A 22919-nucleotide genomic window follows, 5' to 3' on the forward strand; every position below is an offset into this window, starting at 1 on the left:
ATTCAATTGAAGTTTTGCGTGAACTCCCATTCAGGTGCAAGTTTGTATGAAAATGGGCGTAAACAAAAGCACAAGCGCATACATACATACATACACTATCAAATGCACATGAGAAATAGGAATCGCTGCATTTGCGCTTTGTCGCATATTTATTTGCTTCGACATTCGTCGCATTTTTTATTTAATTTTCTATTTTTGTGTTTTGCTCTCTTTTTTGTGTGTGTGTTTTAAACTTTGACATAAGAAAGCAAGTTTTCTGCATTTTTGCCATTTTCAGTGCAAAAGTTCAAGTGAATACTTGCGGAGAAAACTTTTAATGATGCATAAGAGAAATAAAGCACATCTTCGTAGAATAACTTTGAACATTATTTTTTCAAAAATTTCTCTTTTGATTTCGGTTGCCCAAAAAAATTGGAAGGTTGAAGTGAAAACACAGAAAAATTATGTGAAAAGTGAAAACTGTAAAGTGAAATGGTGGCGAATATCTATTGTTAAGTAAATAATATTATTTTTTTTATATAACAGTAAAAAATTTATTCTTTGAGAATAATATTAAAATAGTACCAGACGGTTAAAGGCGCCGCAAAGTGTGTGGTACATAAAACAAATTTCAGAAGTATGTATTGTATGAACTCTCTAAATTTTATTGATATGACCTCAGGATCGTTAATAGGAATTTTTAATATTAGTATTTATAGTGTTACGACGACTGAATCCAAAAAACCTAATTCGAAAAAATATCCGAGGGCAGTTCGTTAAAAATAGTAACTTACCGATTCAAATAGGGTTAGATTGTAGGACAGCCCTTAAACGAATAAAATCCGGCTCAATTCCGGTACCATAGAACCGGCTGTTGGGGAAACTGAGGTCGGTTCGATAAGTAATTATCCTACAAATAACAACGAAAATTTGGGCGATTTCTCAAAATAGTTTTCTATTAGCTCGATGCACTGTATACAGTAATCGTCCAACTTCTTTAATACGCCTGAAAAAAATAATTTTCTATCAAATTTCAAATTTGTAAAAGAGGCAGACATGATGGCGATGTACATCACACCTTGGGAATCACCCCAGAAAATAGTGACCGACACCTTTCTAGTCGATAGGACAATCCTCGCCTTTTCCAAAGCCATAGTCAGCGACTGTTTCGACTATTTCTTGAGTATATATATATATCCGCTGCAGTCTCACTGCGTAAGATGATGCAAAGAGACAACCAATAGATTAGCAGGAGCAAATTCGGTTAATATCGCCTGGCTACCCGGTCATACAGGTATAGAAAGAAATAAAACGGCGGATGAGTTGGCACGCTCAGAGGCAGCCGAAGAGCAGACAGTTCCTTTAAGCTGCCTTAGACCTTTCAGCTCCCTCAAACGATGGAGAACACCTCAGGTCTTGGAACACCTGCTACACGGGGTCGTATTACAAAATTCCTATGGGATAATGTTGACAATGGACAGACCAAAAAACTTTTTGGAAAGACAGAACTAAGCAGTATCACAGGGATCATCACGTGGCACTTAACTTTTAGAAGCCACCTGCAGAAACTTGGTATAATGAATTCGCAAAATGTTGGATATGCACGTAGTATAGTAAGACGCTGGAACATTATCTTAGCGAATATCCAATCTTCAGTCGGTTAAGAAGGAATACTGGGGTGCACAATGGACCAAATGAATGACTATGTAGGTGCGGCCGAAGTGAACAAATTTGGCATCCATTACGTAAACATTTCTCATGTCCAACATTGTATGCAGGGAGTGACCGTTATGCTATTTTGAGATCTTACTTCCTGTTTAAGCTATTCCCCAAATCTTCAATTGGCCATGTGTAATACGAGATTGTGGATTTTTGTCTCGTTATCCTCCTCCTCGTTAAAACAGTTTTGTTCGATCGACATCAAAGGAATAGTGTCTAAGACTTCCTTGATGATACCGTAAAGAAGTTCGTTAATTTTATTTACTTTATACAGTATAGAAATTTGGTGAGGAAATGAAATAAGTTTAATTGTATTGACAAAAACTGTGGAAAACAATTAAGACATTTTTTTTTTTAAAGTATCTCTATAAATATTAGAAAAAAGAAAGACTTTTCAAAAAATACTTTAACAAAATTTATATTACAAAGTAATTTATATAAAATGATTTCAATTATTTTTTTTTTTTATTAAATTGGTTCTTTTAATTTTCAATTAACGTAATACAAATTATCTGTTTTTTTATTTTTAATTATATCAAATTTGAAATATAATTTCATTATCCAACTGTTCCGCTTCATTTCCACAATTATTAAATAATCTGCTATCCAACACTGCGTCTTGGCTATTTGCAACACCGTTTTCGGTAGCAGCTGATTGCCAATATTCTGTCTAGTTTACGTTTACAAGCATTTCGTATAATTTTTCACATTTTTCGCGCTGTTTGTTAAAACTAATTTTATATGAGAATTAAATATCGAAAATAGTCGCTTTATACATAAAAACATCATGGACGAGTTACGGCGACTGGAATACTTATCGTTGGTTTCAAAAATTTGCACCGAGCTGGAAAACCACTTGGGTCTAAACGATAAGGATTTGGCTGAATTTATAATCGATTTGGAGCATAAAAATCCAACTTTTGATGCTTTTCGCAAGGCACTGCATGAAAATGGAGCTGAATTTCCAGACTCATTTGTTACGAATCTTCAGAGAATTATTAATTTAATGAAACCGGGTCGTGACGCTGAAGAACCAGAAGGTGGTGGTAGCTTCAAAACTGCCAAAGCGGACCAATTGACGCGCATGTTTCCAGGTTTGGCATTGCCAAATGATAAGTTTAGTAAAACGTATAGTAGTGGTGGTGAAAGTGCCAACGATAGTGCGTCTAGTGGATCCGATTCAGAATGTGAGAAAGGTAACGATAAAAAAGAAAAACACAAGTCCAAAAAGCAAGATGAATTGGACGACGTTATGGATGAGTTGGAGGCGCTTGCACCAAGTAAACGTAAGCAAAATAAAAAACAAGAAGATGCCGACGATACAATGGCTGAGCTAGAGGCGCTTGCACCAAGTCATCGTAAACATGATGATAAATACAAAAAGGACGATGTCGACGATATGATGGCTGAATTAGAAGCATTAGCTCCTAGTAAACGTTTAAAAAGTGATGAACGAAAGCCAAGTAAGCGTGATATTTACGATGCCATGGACAAATTGGAAGCACTAGCTCCAAGTGCTACAAAGAAATACGAAGATATTAAAATAAAATCAGAAAAGAAGAAAAAGCTTGACCGCCACTCTCGTTCACGATCACAGGAGCGTATAAGCCGACATGAACGCAGTAGTCGTCGAGAAAGAAGCCGTGATAGGCGATCACGTTCAAATTCACCTAGTGACAGACGAAAACAAGATAGACGTCGACGTTCTCGTAGTAGATCGCGTGATCGTGGCCGCATGCATGAAAGGGACAGAGAACGTGAACGTGAAGATTATCGCAGTGCACGTAAACGTCGTTCACGTTCCCGTTCACATGGTCATAGCACCAGTAGTAGTAGTAGACGTCGTTCACGTTCACAAGAACGTCACCGCCGCTCAAGGTCCCGTGAACGTAATGATCGTAGCGGACGCAGAAGTTCTCGCTCACGAGACCGTAATGAACATAGCAGACGTAAGCGCTCACGTTCCAACTCTGAAGATCGTCATGGACGAAATGAGAAAATGCCACCGCCAGCAACACTTCCTGACGATCCAGAGCCGGGTAAAATTTATGCAGGCAAAGTGGCGAATATTGTGCCGTTCGGCTGTTTTGTACAACTTTTTGGATTGCGTAAACGTTGGGAGGGGTTGGTACATATTTCACAACTACGTTCCGAGGGACGTGTAACTGATGTAACCGAAGTGGTGCAACGGAATGCAAATGTGAAAGTTAAAGTTATGTCTATCGCAGGACAAAAAGTCTCACTTTCTATGAAAGAGGTTGATCAAGCGAGTGGCAGGGATTTAAATCCATTATCACATGTAGCGCCGGAAGATGAGATGAGGGATCGTAATCCGGATCGACCATATAGTGGTACTTCGTTGCTAAATTTACAAGTAAGTGGTTTATATAATAAAGGTTATGATTGTCTACTAACTTCCAATTCATTTGCAAAGGGCGGTAGCATGGACAATGATGAAAGTGATTCGCGTAAGCGCGTCACACGTATATCTAGCCCTGAACGTTGGGAAATTAAGCAGATGATTAGCTCTGGCGTCATTGATCGCAGTGAAATGCCTGATTTTGACGAAGAAACGGGGCTCATACAAAAGGAAGAGGACGACGAGGCTGATATCGAAATAGAAATTGTCGAAGAGGAGCCCCCATTCCTTTCAGGACATGGACGCGCGTTACACGATCTCTCACCTGTGCGCATTGTTAAAAACCCCGATGGTTCATTGGCACAAGCTGCCATGATGCAGTCAGCATTATCCAAGGAGCGGCGTGAACAGAAAATGCTGCAGCGCGAACAAGACGCCGTCGCACCGACAAACATGAGTCGCAACTGGATTGATCCTCTTCCCGATGAGGATGAGTCGCGCACTATGGCAAACACTCGAGGCATTGGCTCCGGCGCTGCCATCGAAGTGCCCGAATGGAAGAAACATGTTATTGGCGGTAAGAAATCATCGTTTGGTAAAAAGACGGACATGTCATTGCTGGAACAACGTCAATCGCTTCCCATTTACAAACTGCGCGATGACCTCATCAAAGCTGTCTCTGACAATCAAATACTGATTGTCATTGGTGAGACGGGCTCCGGCAAGACAACACAAATCACCCAATACCTGGCAGAAAGTGGCTTCACAGCGCGCGGTAAAATCGGTTGCACACAGCCGCGTCGTGTGGCCGCCATGTCGGTGGCAAAACGTGTGGCAGAAGAGTTCGGTTGTCGGTTGGGGCAAGAAGTCGGCTACACTATACGTTTCGAGGATTGCACTAGTCCCGAAACAGTTATCAAATACATGACAGACGGTATGTTACGCACTGAATTATGTCAAAACTTTTCTAATACTCTTTCAACAGGTATGTTATTGCGCGAGTGTCTGATGGAGGCCGATTTAAAAACCTATTCCGTTATTATGTTGGATGAGGCGCACGAACGTACAATACACACTGATGTGCTCTTCGGTCTTCTAAAAGGAGCTGTACAAAAGCGTCCTGAACTGAAGTTGATCGTCACTTCCGCTACGTTGGATGCCGTGAAATTCTCACAGTACTTCTTTGAAGCGCCCATTTTCACTATACCCGGTCGTACATTCCCTGTGGAAGTTTTGTACACCAAAGAACCAGAAACAGACTATTTGGATGCTTCACTGATCACCGTGATGCAAATACATTTGCGCGAACCACCAGGCGATATATTGCTCTTCCTTACGGGTCAGGAGGAAATTGACACTGCTTGTGAGATACTGTACGAGCGCATGAAAAGTTTGGGACCCGATGTGCCCGAATTGATTATATTGCCAGTGTATTCAGCGTTGCCCTCCGAAATGCAGACACGTATTTTCGATCCGGCACCAGCGGGTAGCCGCAAGGTCGTCATCGCCACCAATATTGCAGAGACCTCACTGACAATTGATGGTATTTTCTATGTCGTCGATCCGGGTTTCGTCAAACAGAAGGTGTACAACTCGAAAACGGGCATGGACTCGCTGGTGGTCACGCCAATTTCACAAGCCGCAGCCAAACAACGTGCCGGTCGTGCTGGGCGCACAGGTCCCGGCAAATGTTATCGTTTGTATACGGAGCGTGCATATCGTGACGAGATGTTGCCTACGCCAGTGCCAGAGATACAGCGCACGAATTTGGCAATGACTGTGTTGCAACTGAAGACAATGGGTATCAATGACCTGCTACATTTCGATTTCATGGACGCACCGCCTGTAGAATCCTTAGTTATGGCTCTGGAGAACTTGCATTCATTATCTGCGCTGGACGATGAGGGCTTGCTGACACGTTTGGGACGTCGTATGGCCGAATTTCCTTTGGAACCAAATCTATCGAAAATGCTCATCATGTCCGTTGCATTGCAATGCTCCGACGAAGTACTCACAATTGTTTCCATGTTGAGCGTACAGAACGTATTCTATCGCCCGAAGGACAAGCAAGCGTTGGCCGATCAGAAGAAGGCAAAATTCAATCAACCCGAAGGCGATCATCTCACGCTACTTGCCGTATACAACAGTTGGAAGAATAACAAATTTTCCAATGCTTGGTGTTACGAAAACTTCGTACAGATACGCACACTAAAACGTTCGCAAGATGTGCGCAAACAATTGCTCGGCATAATGGATCGTCATAAATTGGATGTTGTATCAGCGGGCAAGAACTCTGTGCGTATACAGAAAGCCATCTGTTCGGGTTTCTTCCGTAATGCATCTAAAAAAGATCCCCAAGAGGGTTATCGTACGCTTGTGGATTCACAGGTCGTTTACATACATCCTTCAAGTGCGCTGTTCAATCGCCAACCCGAGTGGGTTGTTTACCACGAACTCGTGCAGACGACCAAAGAATATATGCGCGAAGTAACCACCATCGATCCGAAATGGTTGGTGGAATTCGCGCCATCATTTTTCCGCTTCTCTGATCCAACGAAGTTGAGTAAATTCAAGAAGAACCAACGACTCGAACCATTGTACAATAAATACGAGGAGCCCAATGCTTGGCGTATATCACGCGTACGACGAAGGCGTAATTAAGTTGCACACTTTTTTAGCATTTAATGTAATTCGTTTAGGTTAATATTTAATGTATATTTTTATTTGAATTATGAAATAAAAGAATATTAACGTAAAAGCTAACGGTTGGCCAAACGACATTTAATACGTATATTATAAGTCTCCATCAGTAACCCTTGCGCCCACGGAAGCGTTGTCTAGTATCGAGCTATAGAAAATGGAGTATTAGAATAAAAGGACTTTTAGAATCAGTAATGTTCAGTGTTTACCAGCGAGCGTTTGCACTCGAAGAATAGGTTGCGTAGTACTTGACATTCCTCAGGCACATTGTTTTCTTTTAGACACTCACGCGGTGTGTGCTTGTCCTAGAATAATCAAAATTGTATAATTCATATTTTTCCAAAGCTCAAGCACTTGCACTCACTACACGGCAGCAATCACTTTCTAGCAGGCACATCTTCAAATCGGCTCTAACACCTGCACATGCAGTGGTATCCGCCAATTTTTCATCACCCTCGTAGCGCATCATCTTGCTGTAGGTTTTGTTGTGAATTCTCTGGAGGAGCGAAAGTAAATATATTCAATTATTCAACACAAATACTAAATAGTTAATTATTTAATGCTTAAGCGGAACAATTTGTAAGTGCAACGAATTCATAACAAAACAGCTGTTTTCTATTTATGAGATGCCATATAGATGGTGGATTTTTGCATATAAATACAGTAACAGAAATTTAGTTTATAAATACGTTTATAATTTCAAACCATAACAGACAACTAATATAAATTGTTTTAACAAAGATGAACAGCACCCGTAAGTTAATTTTGTATGTTCGATACAGCATCTAGAGCTAATATTTGTTTCTTATTAATGGCGACATTTTTGATTAGAGAATTGTGAATTTATTTTATTCATTGGCAACGATAATCATTCTTAGTACAATCAGCTGATTTCATCAAAAGGGACATGCAGCTGATAACAAATTAAGCCACAAAAACCGGCATTAGTTAAATAAAAATAATACTAAATAGTCGAAATGTCACGGAGCAGGTTAGTGTAAAAAACTCAATTTGAAAAGCGTTAATTATAATACTTCATTTGTAGTTTCCTGAAGCCGCTCCGATTTTGGCCAATCCAAATTCAGCGGTACACTAGCAAGCAATTGTGGCAACAGCCCACAAGCGGCAAGGATACTGGCATACAAATATATAACTGTATAACTCGTGAAAAGGTGCCTTTGATACTGCCCAGCAACACATATGCGACTTGGTATACATGTGGTCCCACTGTTTATGACTCGACACATGTTGGCCATATTAGCTGTTACGTTAAACTAGACATCATACAACGTATACTGCGCCAGCATTTCAATGTGAACCTCGTAACAGCAATGAATATAACGGATATTGATGACAAAATAATACTCAAAAGCAAAGAAAGTGGTAGAGATTGGCGTGAGTTGTCGCGATTTTACGAAAGTGAATTCTGGTCAGATCTGGCACAACTTAACATACAGGAGCCAAACATAACGCTACGTGTAACAGAGCACATACCACGAATAGTCGAATTCATAAAACTTATCATCGAAAAGGGTAACGCATACAAGGGTAGCGATGGTAGCGTTTATTTTTCTGTTAGCAAATGTAAAAATTACGGCAAGTTACAAAAAGTGAACATGGACGTAGAGCCAGAAACCGGCTCAAATGAAATAAATGTTAAAAATGCTGCAGCTGATTTTGCGCTTTGGAAATCGCAAAAAAATGAAAATGAACCCGCATGGGCATCGCCTTGGGGTGCTGGTCGTCCTGGTTGGCATATCGAATGCAGCACATTAGCCAGCATGATTTTCGGTAAACGGTTGGACTTTCACGCTGGCGGTTTGGATTTAAGATTTCCACACCATGAAAACGAGGAAGCACAAAGTTGTGCATACCACAGCACACAGCAATGGGTGAATTATTGGCTTCACACCGGACAATTGCATATTAAAGGACAGCCGGTAAAAATGTCGAAATCTCTAAAGAATACCATTTCCGTGGGTGCTATGTTAGAACGTTATACCGCAGACGAGTTTCGCATGGCCTGTGCACTGTCGAACTATCGCAACGCTGTAGACTATAGCGATGAGCTAATGCAAACGTCAAGAAATACATTGAAACGTTTTAAAACATTTAAAGCCGATTATGATGCATATTTAAGTGGTAAAAAGCGTGCGGCACAAGTGGATGCTAGTGAAATTCTTAGTGGCTTACAGCGTGCACTACAAGATATAGATTCTTGCTATAAGGATGATTTTGATACAGCACGTAGTGTTGGTGTACTTCTGGAACAAGCGAACACAGTGAGTCGGCAAATTAACGCCGGCGGCAGTGAAGTTGGAACGAATTTGACCACAAGCAGTAGCTTGGATGCTATAGCAGCTGTAAATAACTTCATACAGCAACATCTGCATATTCTCGGCTTTACTTTTGCGGAAGAATCAAGAGCGCAGGCCTTAAGCGCGAATGTAGAATTCAATTTGGAGCGTTTTGTAGAAGATTTGTTACAGTCAAGACATTTAATTCGCGAACGTGCAGTAGCGGGAAAGAACAAAGAACTATTCGGAATTTGTGACGAATTGCGTAATTGCTTGAGCCAACATGGAATTACTATACAAGATCACAGTCAGGGTACTTCATGGCAATTTAGAAACAGTAAGAAATAAAGTTGTTTGTTTGAAAAACTGAAATTTATATTTTTTGCTGACGCTGTAGCGGATTAGGCCGTTTCACAAAAGTATTGGAGAATGCATTCTACTTAATTTACTTGAAAAAATATATATACGATTCTTGAAAATATACGTATTTTATAAAGGAAACGGATTTAGACTAATTGTATTTTGAATTTGTTTGTAGCGCTGATTGCTTTTTCGCCTGGTTGTTGAGTAACTTACACCAACAGATGGCGCGCTCAAATCCAACTGACAGTCTTTACTTATAAAGCTAACTCTGAATTCGCCTTTGTTTATTTACTTAAAAGTTTGTTGCAAATACAGACTGACAACATCTGATTTGTTATTTTAATCTGTAGAAAATGAAATAAAAATTCAACAGATAGTTTAAAAGTTGGCTTAAATAAAAAAATATTGCAAGAAGAATGGGTGTGGAAGTGCAAAATGAAGGTAGCAGTGGACCTATTACAAGGGATAAGAATAACAGCGCCGGTGTATACAACAATGCTGATAACGCACCCATGCCGAAACATATACCGTTCCCAGATTTTCCTGGCAGTTCGGAGCTCTTAAATGAACTTATAATGTTTCTTTTCATCACGTTTGCTGCGGCCATGCAATTTATTAATCTTTATCGCACAATGTGGTGGGTGCCGGAGTCAAATACTACACGTACAGTTGTGAGTGTACAATGTTGCTTGCAGTATTGGGTACTTGGTCATGCTTATAATTTTCTCATTCTTACAGAACGTATACCTCATAGAACCTTACTTGGTAGCGTTCATAGTGCTATTAATGTCGAGACGTTTTGTATTCTGTCTGCTAATACGTGGACAAGAGTTATTGCAGGATTTGAGTACTGAACATCGCCGAATCTATAAAAAGATAGTAAAATACAGCTTTAGCAGCTGTCTACTAACACTACTGGCATTTTGTGTGTATAAAATTTATACAAAACAATCTTTTATGCCGGTTTTCTTGCTTGTGTATCCGTAAGTTATTGATTTCAAAGTTTTTGTTATAATTTTTAGTTTTGTAATTTTTTTCTCACGTACAGCCTTGTCATCTACGTGCTAATTTTCGGCTTCCAAATTGAGTCTTTCCTGCGCAGCTCTTATGAAGTTGAAGGCGCCTATTTTAATGGCATGCCCATGCATTGCTGCTCAACCAGCCCAGACACTATACGTGAAGAAATCGTTGTGTTGAAAAATGATTTTAACATACGCTTCAAACAGATCGTATTTACATCGTTATTAAACGCTTACTACGCCGGTGTTGTGCCATGTCTCTTTGCTGTTTCCATGTATTACAATGTACTGTGGGCGTATCAAAATGCATTATACATCTGGATAAGTTGCCTCACTATGGCGTGTGCTTTTGGTTTTCCAGCTAAATACAGTGATATCTTACATCGTGCATCACTGCATTTAGGCTATTGGTCGCGTATGGAGATGCGCGCAATCGGTGGCAATAGTAGTAACGCCAGCTGCAATAATGGCAATGGAAGTGGCACGGCCGGTGGCGCAACAACTGTTTGGAAACCAAATACTGTATGGACTCAGGATAGTATTGTGAAATGTAATGGCGAGCTATTTAGCGCTAGTGGCCCCGTGACGGTAGCGTTACCGGGAAATTCTAGTCATTCGAGATTTTATGTGAGTGTAGTGTTTGCTACAATGGTGTGTTGGCATTATTATTGCTTACAAATTTTGTTCTCTTCCATTTTAGAAACTTTTTCGTAATCCAGCCATCATATACATGCTACTTACTGGCCTACAAGCTGCCGTTGTCTTGGCCGGCATATTAGTGCTATATTATGCTGTCGAGTGGCACTTTATACTCTCGATTAGTTTTGCAACGTTTACAAATCAATTTACTTTTTTCAAAATAATGCGTGATTATTTGGTGACGAAACGTATCTACACGGCGGAAACAGCAATCGCGGAGCAAACAAAAACAAATGCGCTACATAGTAATTAAACACAGCGTGACATTTGTAGAGGAATTGCATTTATGCACAAATAGATATAAACATTTAAATATAAACATTGACTGTGACTCCGCAACATTTATATATTATTTTTGAATTAATTTTTTTTATGAGCGCTAACATACATATATACATACATTTCTACTACTGCTTTCTACGTACATATTTATTTGCTTTAAGACGCATTGTGAACTATAAACAAACATACATTCTAAGCTGAAATTAAAATTTTAAGCCATTTAATGCAAGACTTTTGTTAAACACTTATTTTAAATAAAAGAAGATAACAATTTAATTTGTAGTAGTAATTAATGTGAAAATACACGCTTTGCTAAATCAAGAAAAATAACATTTAAGCAAGGTAACCTAACCAAATAGATTATCATAAGCACTTTGTAAAATTGTTCTTTGCTTTGCTTGCAGTTCAAACTTGTGACGATGCTGTACATACTCCTCATGTTTAGTTTTTTCCATTGGACCCCAAATTTTTGCAGGTGATGCAGCAGCAGACAATTGCTGTAAAAATATGATAAAAATGTCAACAAAAATAAAAAAAAAACAGTTAATTGAAACTCACTTTGAGCAAACCAACGGATTTCGGCTGCTTGCAGATGCTATATAAAGCCCAGCCCGGTATTTGTAGTAGACCAATGGCGGAAAGACACCAACCGAAAACTGCAACGAAAATACAAAAAAAAAGTTTTTTCACTTTTTATTTAAATATTGCTTAATATGAACACACTCACTGTGCGCTATTTGCGGATAATCGACATTTTTGTATGTCAACGGCTTCAAATCGATGAGCGTATACACCAGCACCGCCAACATTAGACCCGGTGTTATGACACCCCAACAGATGCGCCAATAAATGCCGGTTTTCAAGCCAATCATGAATTCAATGTCGGCGCAGAAACGCTTAACGCCTGCAAAAACATGCAAATAATAGCGTGTTACAAATAACTCCACCACTTCATTTATTCATTTACCATACACCCAACCAACAGCCAACAATTCACCAATCGCTAAAATCAACGCCGTAAATGATACACCATAAAAATCCACCAGATTCAACACGAACTGTCCACCAGGTGTCATATACACAATGCTCACGGCGAAACCCAGCAACGCCAGACTCAGCGCCAGCGCCCAATTCGGCGCACGCACCCAACGGTCGCGTATCACACGCACAATGCAGGAGCCCATGCCGACCGTGCTGCCGATACCTAATACGAATAGCATGAGGAAGAAGAGAACCGCGAATGCCTTTTAGGTAGTTTTGTTTTAGCGCGCCATTTGGGCGCTTGTGCACATCGATACGTACCTGTGGCATGAATTCAAATTTCGCTATGGCATCGGGGTAGGAGATGAAAGCCAAGCCAGCGCCACCCTTCACCACGCTAGCCACATCTGTGGCGCCGGTCTTGTATGCCAAATTGCCAAGTATGCCGAATGTGATGCAGCCCGCGATGATGGAGGAGCAGGAATCCATTGTTGTGATGATCACTATATCGCTGTGTGTGTCATAATATTAGCGCTCGAAGTTTGAAGTCAGTGTCTTTAGTGTACAAATTAACTGCTCGGATATACTCACTTGTATACGTTGCGTGAGAAGTTATTGTAAGAGGCATACGTGATCAAGGTGCCGAAGCAGATGGCCAATGAGAAGAAAACTTGTGTGACTGCGGCGTACCATACCTAGGGAAATGATGAAATAATGGATCACATATATGCAATTACTTTTTCTTTATTTTTCTTTAGAATGCATTAGACACAGACAGAAAAGAAAAATACTCAGAAAATGTATTGTTTCGAGATTGAGAATTATTTAATGAATTCCTTTTCGAGGGTTGTGGAAAAATATCTAGATCGGCATTAGCCAAAATGGTCTGCTCGGTAAAATACTAAAAGCCGTCGATGGTGGCCCAAATTATGTGAGTTTTAAGATACTTTACGAGACTTCCGTTTCCAAATTTTTTACCGTTATTTGCAAACATAATATATATTCGGGTTCGGGTGTAACCGAACATTTTATACTCTCGCGATTTATTGGTATAGTTTTATTAAGATAACACACAATTCGTCCCGTATATTCAGCATAAAGTCCATTAGAGTAATGAAAATCATAAATCATAAATTAACCGATATAAAACCATCGGAAGTTTGAAAATTCTTATATGTGGTATATGCGAGCTAGAGGAAATAATAACCCGATTTCAACCATTTTTGGCACAGAGGCACACTATTAGAAGAAACACAACACTTTTGAATTACTTTAGAATATCTGAGGGATTTACCGATATTTTCAATCAAAAATTAGACGCAAATTTCGAGGTCCTTATGTTCGATATCTGGGGTCTTGAAAAGCTATAGTCCGATTTCGATGATTTTTAGACGGGCTCTGCCACACTAGAAATACAATATTTGTGGAAAGTTTTGCTCCGATATTTGATCTTCACTGATGCTTAACTTATATATTGTGAAGTGTACGAATCAGTTGTCTTCAAAATTGTGGTATATAGCAAGTAGGCGTGGTTGTCAACCGATTTCGCCCATTTTTCATCCGTGTCATTAGAATATCAATAAAATATTATGTACCGAGTTTCATTGAAATCGGTCGAGTAGTTTCTGAGATATGGTTTTTGCTCCATAAGTGGGCGGCTCCACGCCCATTTTCAATTTTTATACCAACTTACAGCAAAACTATTATACTCTGTGAAACATGTTGGGTGGTTATATATATAAATATCGTCCACCTAATATTTTCGTTCAAATATCAGTTAGTACATGGCGTATACGCAACTTATTGAAAATAACCTAGTACAGTAAAAGCTCCTTATTCGCGCTTCCTTTATTCGCGTTCTCACTATTCGCGGATTAAATGAGACCCAATTTCTATATTCGCGACTAAAAATTTTTTATTCGCGGATCTAATAAGCACATACATAATAATAAAATTGTTCCAATAGGTATCCAACCCAATATTCTTGTCAAATGGACTAATAAAAAAGTAAAATAGGTCTTATTACAAGAAAATGTTAAATATTCCACTATTTTCGCAATATTTTTGAACTTTTGGTAATATTTCCATATAGAAGGGGCTCACATGGAACTGAACACAACCTATTGACGAAGAGGCTTCAACAAGCACTGGAAACGTGACATTCAATTTGAAAAATCTTAGTGAAGGTTTAAGAATGGCAAATGAGCTCTGCGATTTCTTTATGAACATTGATCCGTCTATGGAACGAAGTCTAATTTTTAAGAGACAAATTGCTAATGCGATTGCTGTGTATCAGTCTGAATTGAAGGAGCTTTTGAAAACTGCTAAGCAAGAAAAAATTACAAAATTCTTCAAACCATCGCCTAAGCCTTAAGATTATTAGTTAAAATGTTGAAAAAGTTCAATTAAATCAATTTTTTATATACCTATTTGTATTTTTTTTTTGTCACCTAAGAACATATCCCCTATAATCCAATATAAATTACCATCCCGTATTCACGTTTTCTGTATTCGCGGCATATTTATGGAACATATACCCCGCGAATAAAGAGCTTTTACTGTAAATGCAAATAAATGCGAATAATTACCAGCGGATTTAGTAGCTCCGACCATTGTGGTTTGAAAAAATAAATGATACCATCCATGGCACCGGGTAGAGTAACAGCTCGCAAAAGCAGCATAAGTAAGACCACATATGGGAAAACACCAAGAAAATAGGCAGCTTTTCCGGAACTTTTGACGCCTGAAAGAAGAAAGAAATACAAATCCGGAATTAGAATTATAAATTTTATTCGTAATAATAATAATATGTTTAGATATGTGATAAGTATACGTGTTGCATAGCCGATAACTTATCGTGAGTAAGCTGGAAAAAAGTTCGTACGATTTCAGAAAGAATTTCCGAAACAGAAGACTATTCCAAAATAGATTTTCTGGCCCTTTCAATGTTAATGTCTGAGAATACTACAACTCAAAATCCAACCCTGTTCCAATAGAAGTTACCAGATGGGTGCACAATACTCTTTTTTACCTCTTATCAGTACGCCACCAATAATAAACCATGCCACCGCTAAGCAGCCTACCAGGTCCCAATTCGGCATACCCAAGCCATTGAAAATGTCATCTTGTTCATGTAAGATTTCCTTTCTAAAATTATAGAGATTTTAACAAAATTTTATTCAGAAAATGTTAAATTTTTCATTCCTTTGACTTACTGAAAATACAATTCAGCTGAAGACATTTTCGTTTGCCGTCCATGCGGTAAACCGTTAGTACCATTAATTGCTGCTGACATCGTTTCGTTGAGGCAACTATCACCCCACTCCTCGCGACAGTAACTCCAAGGTAGCACTTTGGAGAAGGAGGCAATTAGAAAGCGCAAAGTCAGTGCCATTATGCTGGAGTAGTATGTGATCGATGCGCCAGTTGCAAGCGCTTGACCAGTGGCGACACCTTAAATTAAAAAATAATACTTGATTAATTGTTGTTATTTAAAAAAAAAGTAGTAAACACAATTTAATTGAGGTGAGGAACTTTATTGATACATTAAATTATATTGGAAATTATAGTGGAACCATGCAAAAAAAAAAATTCGATACGATTGTAATTTGCAATAGAAGCAGCTATTAGAAATAATGTGAAAATTTACAATTCCAACAAAATCTCAAAGACTTGTTGAGCACCCCTATTACGTATCTATAATAGGCAACCGTAGATAAAAATGTACGGTAACCAGTCCAATTCAGTAAAAACTTCTAGCAAAAATACTTGTAAGTATACTAAAGCATGGCGAATACCGCAGAGGATGGACGATGAGCGAGTACGAGTTATACGACGACATAGAAATAGTTCAGCCAGTAAAAAGAAAGCGGCTACGCTGGCTAAGTCATGCAGTACCCGCCGGTGGAAGCGAAGGAAGAGGAAGGGCTCCACTCCGTTGGAAAGAGTAGGTGGAGAGTGACTTGGTTACACTTGGGATTTCCAATTGGCGCCGATTAGGGGGAATACGATACGAAAGCAAGGAAAGTCGAGGAAGGAAGGGTTATAAATGGCTGTAGAGAAAAATTAGTACTTATTTGAAAGGAATACATAGTTATAGAGTGCGGTATATTAAATAATGAAATTTAACACGTAGAATATACGATTTCGAAATAAGATTGGATCTTGCCACTGACCAACGGCCAGATCGGCAATGTAACTGAGAAAAAGCGATTACTGGTGGGAAGAAACCAATAAATACCTTTTGCGCCAGAAAATATGGACCAATAGAGTAACGATGTTTAACTAAAACCTTCTGGACGGTAATAAGAGGAGGGAGGACTATAAAAAAGAGTTCACCTCCTTCAAAGGCTGTTTTAAATCGACAGCGGTTAACTTAATTAGATAGAGGCTAGAAGAAGATTCCAGCTCATGGAATATCACAATTTTAGAACGAATCGAACGAAACATTAGAGCATTACGGGCATTCGCGAAACCCGGTCCAAGGCCTCAATATGAATTCGATGGAATTCCACAAAATTGAAACGAATTAATGTTCTCGATTTTGATGACGATGAACTTCGAAAGGGGAGTTGATTATTTAATTTTATATCAAATTCCAATCGAAATGCAGAGCATATATGAACATAAATACATAAAGACATCAATAATTACACTAAACGACAAAGTCCGATTTTTTTGGGCATTGAATGACACTAATTTTTCCCATTGAGTCATAAGTAAAAAAAAAAAAAAATATTCTCCGATTTTCGAAGTTAGCCTCCAAAATCGAAATATCTGACTTCCAAGTTCGAAAGAAGGCTTTTAAAACAAAATATTTTTAATTATGTATATATATATCCTAAAAAAATCGGAAATATGGATATAATCTACATTTTCCTCCTAATTCAATGGTGTATAAAACTATTCGGTCAAGCTTATATATATTATATACTATGAAGGCTCAAAGTTAGATCTTCGAAAATAAAAAATTATTATTAAATAATATATACACCATTTAGAAAATTTTGATTAGATGCTTGTTTCGATATTTTCGATTTCTTAGTAACTACATATAATATTTAATAATGATTGTTAAAAAAAAGCAATTCTTCGAGTTTCGGAGGCGAATAATTCGACTTTGGAGACTAACATCGAAAATCGGAGAATACACGATTTTTCCTAACGACTCAATTTCTCGGAAAAAATTATGGTAAATTTGGTTCAATACCCAGCCGAGTGTTATACAGTGTTATTGAATATAAAACTTGTTCGCGTCGGGCACTGATTTCTCTAACATTCTCTGACATGTTTGGAGATTCTCTTCGGATAAAGTTTTATTATTTTTTATATATGTATGTTAATGAAAATTTTATCATTTAATTTCATCTTATCTTATTATAAACAGATAACATTTATCTGATAAATTTATCTCTTTATTTGTCTGTTAAATTTATTTAAAAATCCACATTAAAAATCCGTTACTAAAAAATGGCGAAATTACCAAACATTGGAAAGACAAATTAAGTATGGAATTTAAACTCACCCTTCATAATTGGCGCCATATTGAAGGCCTTAATACAGCCACGACCCGAAAACTGGCCCAATATGATCTCCAAATAATACACCGGCCGTCCAATGATGAGTAAAACAATCAAATACGGTATAACAAAAGCGCCACCGCCATTTTGAAAAGCAATATAAGGAAAACGCCAAATATTGCCCAAGCCCACTGACAACGAAATGCAAGAGAATAGAAATTCGATTTCATTGCCCCATTGCTCCTTGGGCTTGCCGCCAGCGGTAAGCTCGTCAACCGTTACTGTTTTTGGTTGCTCTGAAGCACCATTTTCTAAATTACGCGGTTGTAGTTTGAGAAGCTCCTCTTCGGCGGACATTTTTTATTTCTAAGTTGAGTAAATTTTTTTTTTATTTTTTAATTTTGAAACAAGAATGTGTTACAAAATAGTTAAAATACACATGACACTTCACTGTACACTTTCGCACTGAGTCTACTATCGACGGTGCGGTTCACTTTTAAACGCCGCAATGTCGTACGAAGATTTAACCGCAAATAAATATATTCCTCGTATTATTTTCACATTTCCATACAACAACAACAACACACACTAAGTTTAGTCGCTAACTTATTTAGATTCGTATTTTTATTAATTGTGCGCCTTCCGTCTCTGCGCGCTGCCTCCAACAGCTCTTCTCCTGCCCATACAAGTGAGTATGTATTTCGTCATTTACAACGCGTACTCGTGCCTCTTCAAACTAATTCTACAATATCTACCGTGTCTGTGTAGCTTCTGTGCAATTTGCGTAATTCTTAGCGGTGATTATCCAATTCTTATCTTTGTTGGCACTTCGGCAGCCAAGCGGGCGGTTAAACTGACAAATAGGCGTTTAAGTTGATCAACAATTTTATGCGCGCGGATTTATCACAGGCAAGCACATATGTATAATGTACATGTGTGTGCATTTCAGTTCACACTTGACAATGCGCGTTGCAAGGTGAAAACCACCCACTAGAGAAAACCGTTTGCATTAAAAAACACTGCAATGTTCGAAATAAATTTTATAATTATTTTTTCGAATTCGAAAATTTTTATCAGTTGACGAATTTAACTAAAGTAGTTCTAGAAAGATATGTGTTTAGAATGATTAGAATTTAAACTCATATAATCTGAGCCATTGACGTCTTACAACTTACTTAAAGCTTTTCAAAGCATATATTCTGGCTGAAAACACTTCTAAAGATCAGTTATTTATATCAGCTTTCAGCTATTGATCCCTCTGTTCTATTTATTACATGACAAACTGATCCAATAAGCTAACAAGAACAATAGAATGTAGCCTCTCTGGCTATTTATTATTCAGTAATATAGCTTCCACTTCTAGCTTCATCTTGCTATCGTTATTCGACAAATGGATAACTCTAAATATTTTAAGTGGTTAGATGAGTTTCAAAATTAGAGTTTTCGTGTCTATTTAAAAAGTGCAATAAGTTTAAAATATGCTCCAAAAATTTAAAATCGATCCGAGGAAAATTCTAAGAGATAGGACCTTTGTAAGTTCCGCCCATCAGGTCATGTCACTTCCAATTTCAAACTTTAAACGCGTTTATCTCAAAACTCAAGTTTTTTAAGCCGGTCGACGCGATTTCTCGAAAAGGAAGCGATATTAGGTTAGGTTAGGTTAGGTTGGTCTGGTAGGCCTGCAGGCCACGCATAGACCAGTTATGGTCCTTTGCGATACCAGAATGGAGTGCCTTTATGTATTCCCTGAGTAGTAGTCATCGTTCAGGATGCCTGCGCCTGTCGTGAATTTTAATAGTTTATGAGGCTTCACTGACGATATCTCCTCTAGCTTATCGTACAGTGGGGCCCCTAAGTACCTAAAACGCTGTCTCGCTAACGCAGGACATACGCACAAGAGATGCTCCACTGTTTCCTTGGTGCCCCGCTCTTGACATTTTCTGCATTCCTCCCGTTCTGACAGCCCCATTTTATAGGCATGTGCCGCTACAAGGCTGTGACCGGTAAGAATGCCAACCATGGTCCTACAGCCCTTTCTATCGAGCTCCAGTAGGAACCTTGTATATTTTTGATCTACCGCTTTGCACATGACCTTTGCAGTTTTACACCCCGGTAGATCCTTCCAGCGAGATATGATTCTTCTTGCCATGCACCTGTCTATGTCATTGTATAGAATGTGCATGGGTTTAGCGATGTTGATCATGTTTCCGGGTGACAGCTGTACATCACTCTTGGCAATCCCGTCTACGATTTCGTTGCCCTCGATGCCTTTATGGCCTGGCACTCAGTAGAAGTGTAGCCTCATATATCTGGAGACCATCACCACTGCTGCCCTGCTGCTCAGGACACTTTTGGCCGATATTCGACACGAGGTTACTGCCTTGATTGCTGCTTGGCTGTCCACGTAGATATTAATTTTAGAGTATTGGCCTTGTGCGCTGGAGGCTAGCTCTGCTGCCTTCCCAATAGCAAAGGCCTCTGCTTGAAATATACTGCAGTGGTTCGGCAGTTTGAACGGTTGTCTTATGCCTAATTCTGGACAGTATATTCCTGCACCTACTCCCTCATCCATTTTAAAGCCATCCGAATAGATGTTTAACGTGTTGCGTGTAGTTACGGTGCCCTTGCGCCAACCATCCTTTTCCATGTTTACCGTGAAACCTCTTTCCCAGTTGTAGAATGGGACCAGATAGTCAATACCTGTCAGACTGCTCTTAGCAACCGAGCTGTGTCCGAAGGTTCTGTATGTGAATTCACCTAAGCGATATTAAAAATAATTTTTTTTGTTAAAATTCTGTAAAAATTAAAGTTTTTATTTATATTTTTTTCCTTCGTTCAATGACGAATCGTCCATGTGCTATCGATATATTTTCGGTTTATTGATTTTAGACGAACAAATAATGAGTATGCTGTCCACGGCAAGATATTTTTTTTTTAGACATCAAGGAGATAACGGTTTCGGAATTTTTAAATAAAAATTTCACAAAATACTATTTAAATCTGTATATTTGATAATCTGAATTTTTAAATGAAATACATTTGAACTTTCATAACTCGAAGCACCATAATCCAGAAAAAACTTCGAGTTAGAGGACTTCCGAGTTACGGAATGTAATTTATATGAAATGTGATTCTATTACCAATTCAAGAGTTCGAGTTATGGAAAACTTCGAGTTATGGAAGTTCGACTGTATATGAATTGTATATATTTTATAAATAATTAAAAATACGCTTTTCAACTTCTGAAACCTACCTAACTCCTTAAGCAAGAGGCGGATACAGTTTCAATCCATAATTCATCGAGCATTGTCACAATCCAAGCTCTGACCTCGAGAGGTTACCATATTTATTTGGAAAGGTACCCTCATCTTTATCTGCTTATAAATAGTTTTGATTAATAACTTTTAGGGTGCCTGCAGAGTGGACGCTCAAAGCCGAGCCGAACTTAAAACTGCGCTGATAAATTTTTGATATCGCAGAATAAAGCGAGAATTAGCGCTAAATTCGTAGCATTCGTAGCGTAAAATTGTCGTAGCATGTTTAGTCGCGCAGTTTCATGAGAAATCTGAATATTGCACTCTTCCTAGAACTCTTTCGTAAGAACATTGATCGAAATTTTTGGAATTTGGTCAAGTTTTCGAGACATTAAGCACTGTACATGTCCACTTATTTATAATTTAGGGCCTTTTTCTGGCTTTGGTTCTTGTATTTCCATATTTTCCGATCAATTTTAGCCATTATACACTATTTAGAGGGTTAAAGAAAACATTGCTGTTAGATCTCAAACGTTTTTACCCCATTGGGGATTATGGGACAATAGTTGGACCTCTTCAAACTAAACCATTTGCATGGAATATTAAAAAGACAATAATGGGTACTCCAGATATGAAAAAAAGCAAAATTTAATCACCAAGTAATTGAAAAATTCATTGTAAATGCCTTTGCGAAGAATAGATAACGGTGAAGTACGGTTAACTGTATAACACGTGCTTAACAAGTAAAATAATCGAAGTGTGTAAAGTTTTTCTTGACACTAACAAAATTGAATGATTTTAGTTTTTTGTTGTTCTTGGTTGGTTTTTGCATTGCTTTCGCAGCTTTTTTTGCATCACATCTCTTTAAATACTGTAAGTAACCATGCCTGATTAAAAAAATATGTGGAACTGAAGTAAAAAGTAAAAAATTTTGGTGCGGAAAGTGAAAAAGTGTATTTATTTTCAATGTGTAAACTGTTTCTTGACATACTGTATGTAAACTCACTCTGAATTTCATTCCTCGATTTTTCGGATTCAAACGTATTCACTATTTTAAGCTTATCACTTAATGACAGTACTTTGATTTTTCTTTTTGACATGATGCAGAGCAGAACTTTCCAATTGATAACTATAAACTGAGCGAGTCCGACAAACAGGACGGTAAACAAGCACACGTGTCCATTCGAAAAGAATGCCATAGAGTAACAGCATTTTTAGTGCCACGAAATAGAATTCCACGAAAAAAATACAAAACAATGGTCGGAAGTTTCACAAAAGTTAAGAATGAGTCATAAAATTGCAGATGTTAAACTTGTAAATAAAGTTCGTCTCTCGCTTATAGAGACCAGATAAGTAGCAGTCTCACTTACGGAGGTCTATGAGGCAAAAACGACTCTCTCTTACAGAGGTTCTTGTTTCTCACTAATAGAGGTTTTGGAAGCTTAAAATGATGGGTCCTAGCTATTACTCCCACTTAGAGAGTTTTCTCACTAATCCAGTTCTCACTTATCCAGGTTTGACTCTATATCGAAAAATACTGGACCCCTTATAACATCTTTAAATCCTGAGTATATTAGTACTATAATGTTTTGTTGATTGAATGATAGACACCACTGAAAATTTATTTATTAACTACTCACCTTCAGCTGTTTCAATAAATAATAGCAAAAGAGTTTTAATAATCAGTTTTTTTTAATATTTTAAATTTCGTTTGTATATATTTTTTGTAAACATAGTTATTTTATATT

At 38.1% G+C, this 22919-nt stretch overlaps 5 protein-coding genes across 6 annotated transcripts; 3 read left to right on the forward strand and 2 right to left on the reverse strand.

Annotated features, from left to right (window-relative positions):
- Positions 1-2326: 2326 nt before the first annotated feature.
- On the forward strand, positions 2327-6718 carry LOC105218470 (ATP-dependent RNA helicase DHX8). The gene is made up of 3 exons (XM_011194077.3): positions 2327-4072; positions 4133-4991; positions 5043-6718. The coding sequence occupies exons 1-3, from the start codon at positions 2486-2488 to the stop codon at positions 6716-6718; spliced, it is 4122 nt and encodes a 1373-aa protein (XP_011192379.2). The 5' UTR covers positions 2327-2485.
- Positions 6719-6747: 29 nt separating this feature from the next.
- LOC105218469 (cytochrome c oxidase assembly factor 5) lies at positions 6748-7373 on the reverse strand. Its single transcript, XM_011194076.3, has 3 exons — positions 7122-7373; positions 6967-7062; positions 6748-6905 (listed from the first exon to the last, which is right to left on the reverse strand). Exons 1-3 carry the CDS (start codon positions 7224-7226, stop codon positions 6864-6866), a joined length of 243 nt encoding a protein of 80 aa, XP_011192378.1. The 5' UTR covers positions 7227-7373; the 3' UTR covers positions 6748-6863.
- A 243-nt stretch (positions 7374-7616) lies between these two features.
- On the forward strand, positions 7617-9426 carry LOC105218471 (probable cysteine--tRNA ligase, mitochondrial). Its single transcript, XM_011194078.3, has 2 exons — positions 7617-7748; positions 7803-9426. The coding sequence occupies exons 1-2, from the start codon at positions 7735-7737 to the stop codon at positions 9400-9402; spliced, it is 1614 nt and encodes a 537-aa protein (XP_011192380.2). The 5' UTR covers positions 7617-7734; the 3' UTR covers positions 9403-9426.
- Positions 9427-9672: 246 nt separating this feature from the next.
- Positions 9673-11693, forward strand: LOC105218472 (transmembrane protein 39A). Its single transcript, XM_011194079.3, has 4 exons — positions 9673-10088; positions 10156-10400; positions 10466-11063; positions 11137-11693. Exons 1-4 carry the CDS (start codon positions 9834-9836, stop codon positions 11386-11388), a joined length of 1350 nt encoding a protein of 449 aa, XP_011192381.2. The 5' UTR covers positions 9673-9833; the 3' UTR covers positions 11389-11693.
- Positions 11537-18437, reverse strand: LOC105218473 (sodium-dependent nutrient amino acid transporter 1). 2 transcript variants are annotated; one of them, XM_011194080.3, is made up of 10 exons: positions 17923-18432; positions 15614-15851; positions 15430-15545; positions 14987-15141; positions 12990-13093; positions 12720-12909; positions 12385-12661; positions 12145-12321; positions 11976-12073; positions 11537-11914 (listed from the first exon to the last, which is right to left on the reverse strand). In XM_011194080.3, the coding sequence occupies exons 1-10, from the start codon at positions 18272-18274 to the stop codon at positions 11765-11767; spliced, it is 1857 nt and encodes a 618-aa protein (XP_011192382.2). In that variant the 5' UTR covers positions 18275-18432; the 3' UTR covers positions 11537-11764. The 2 variants fall into 2 exon arrangements, 1 of the variants encoding a protein (XP_011192382.2); XR_008472025.1 differs by lacking the exons at positions 11537-11914; positions 11976-12073 and having other exon boundaries at positions 12159-12321; positions 12385-12621; positions 17923-18437.
- Between the last annotated feature and the right edge of the window lie 4482 nt (positions 18438-22919).

The sequence above is a fragment of the Zeugodacus cucurbitae genome, chromosome 6 (genome assembly GCF_028554725.1).
Source record: "Zeugodacus cucurbitae isolate PBARC_wt_2022May chromosome 6, idZeuCucr1.2, whole genome shotgun sequence".
Taxonomy (NCBI): Eukaryota; Metazoa; Arthropoda; class Insecta; order Diptera; family Tephritidae; genus Zeugodacus; species Zeugodacus cucurbitae.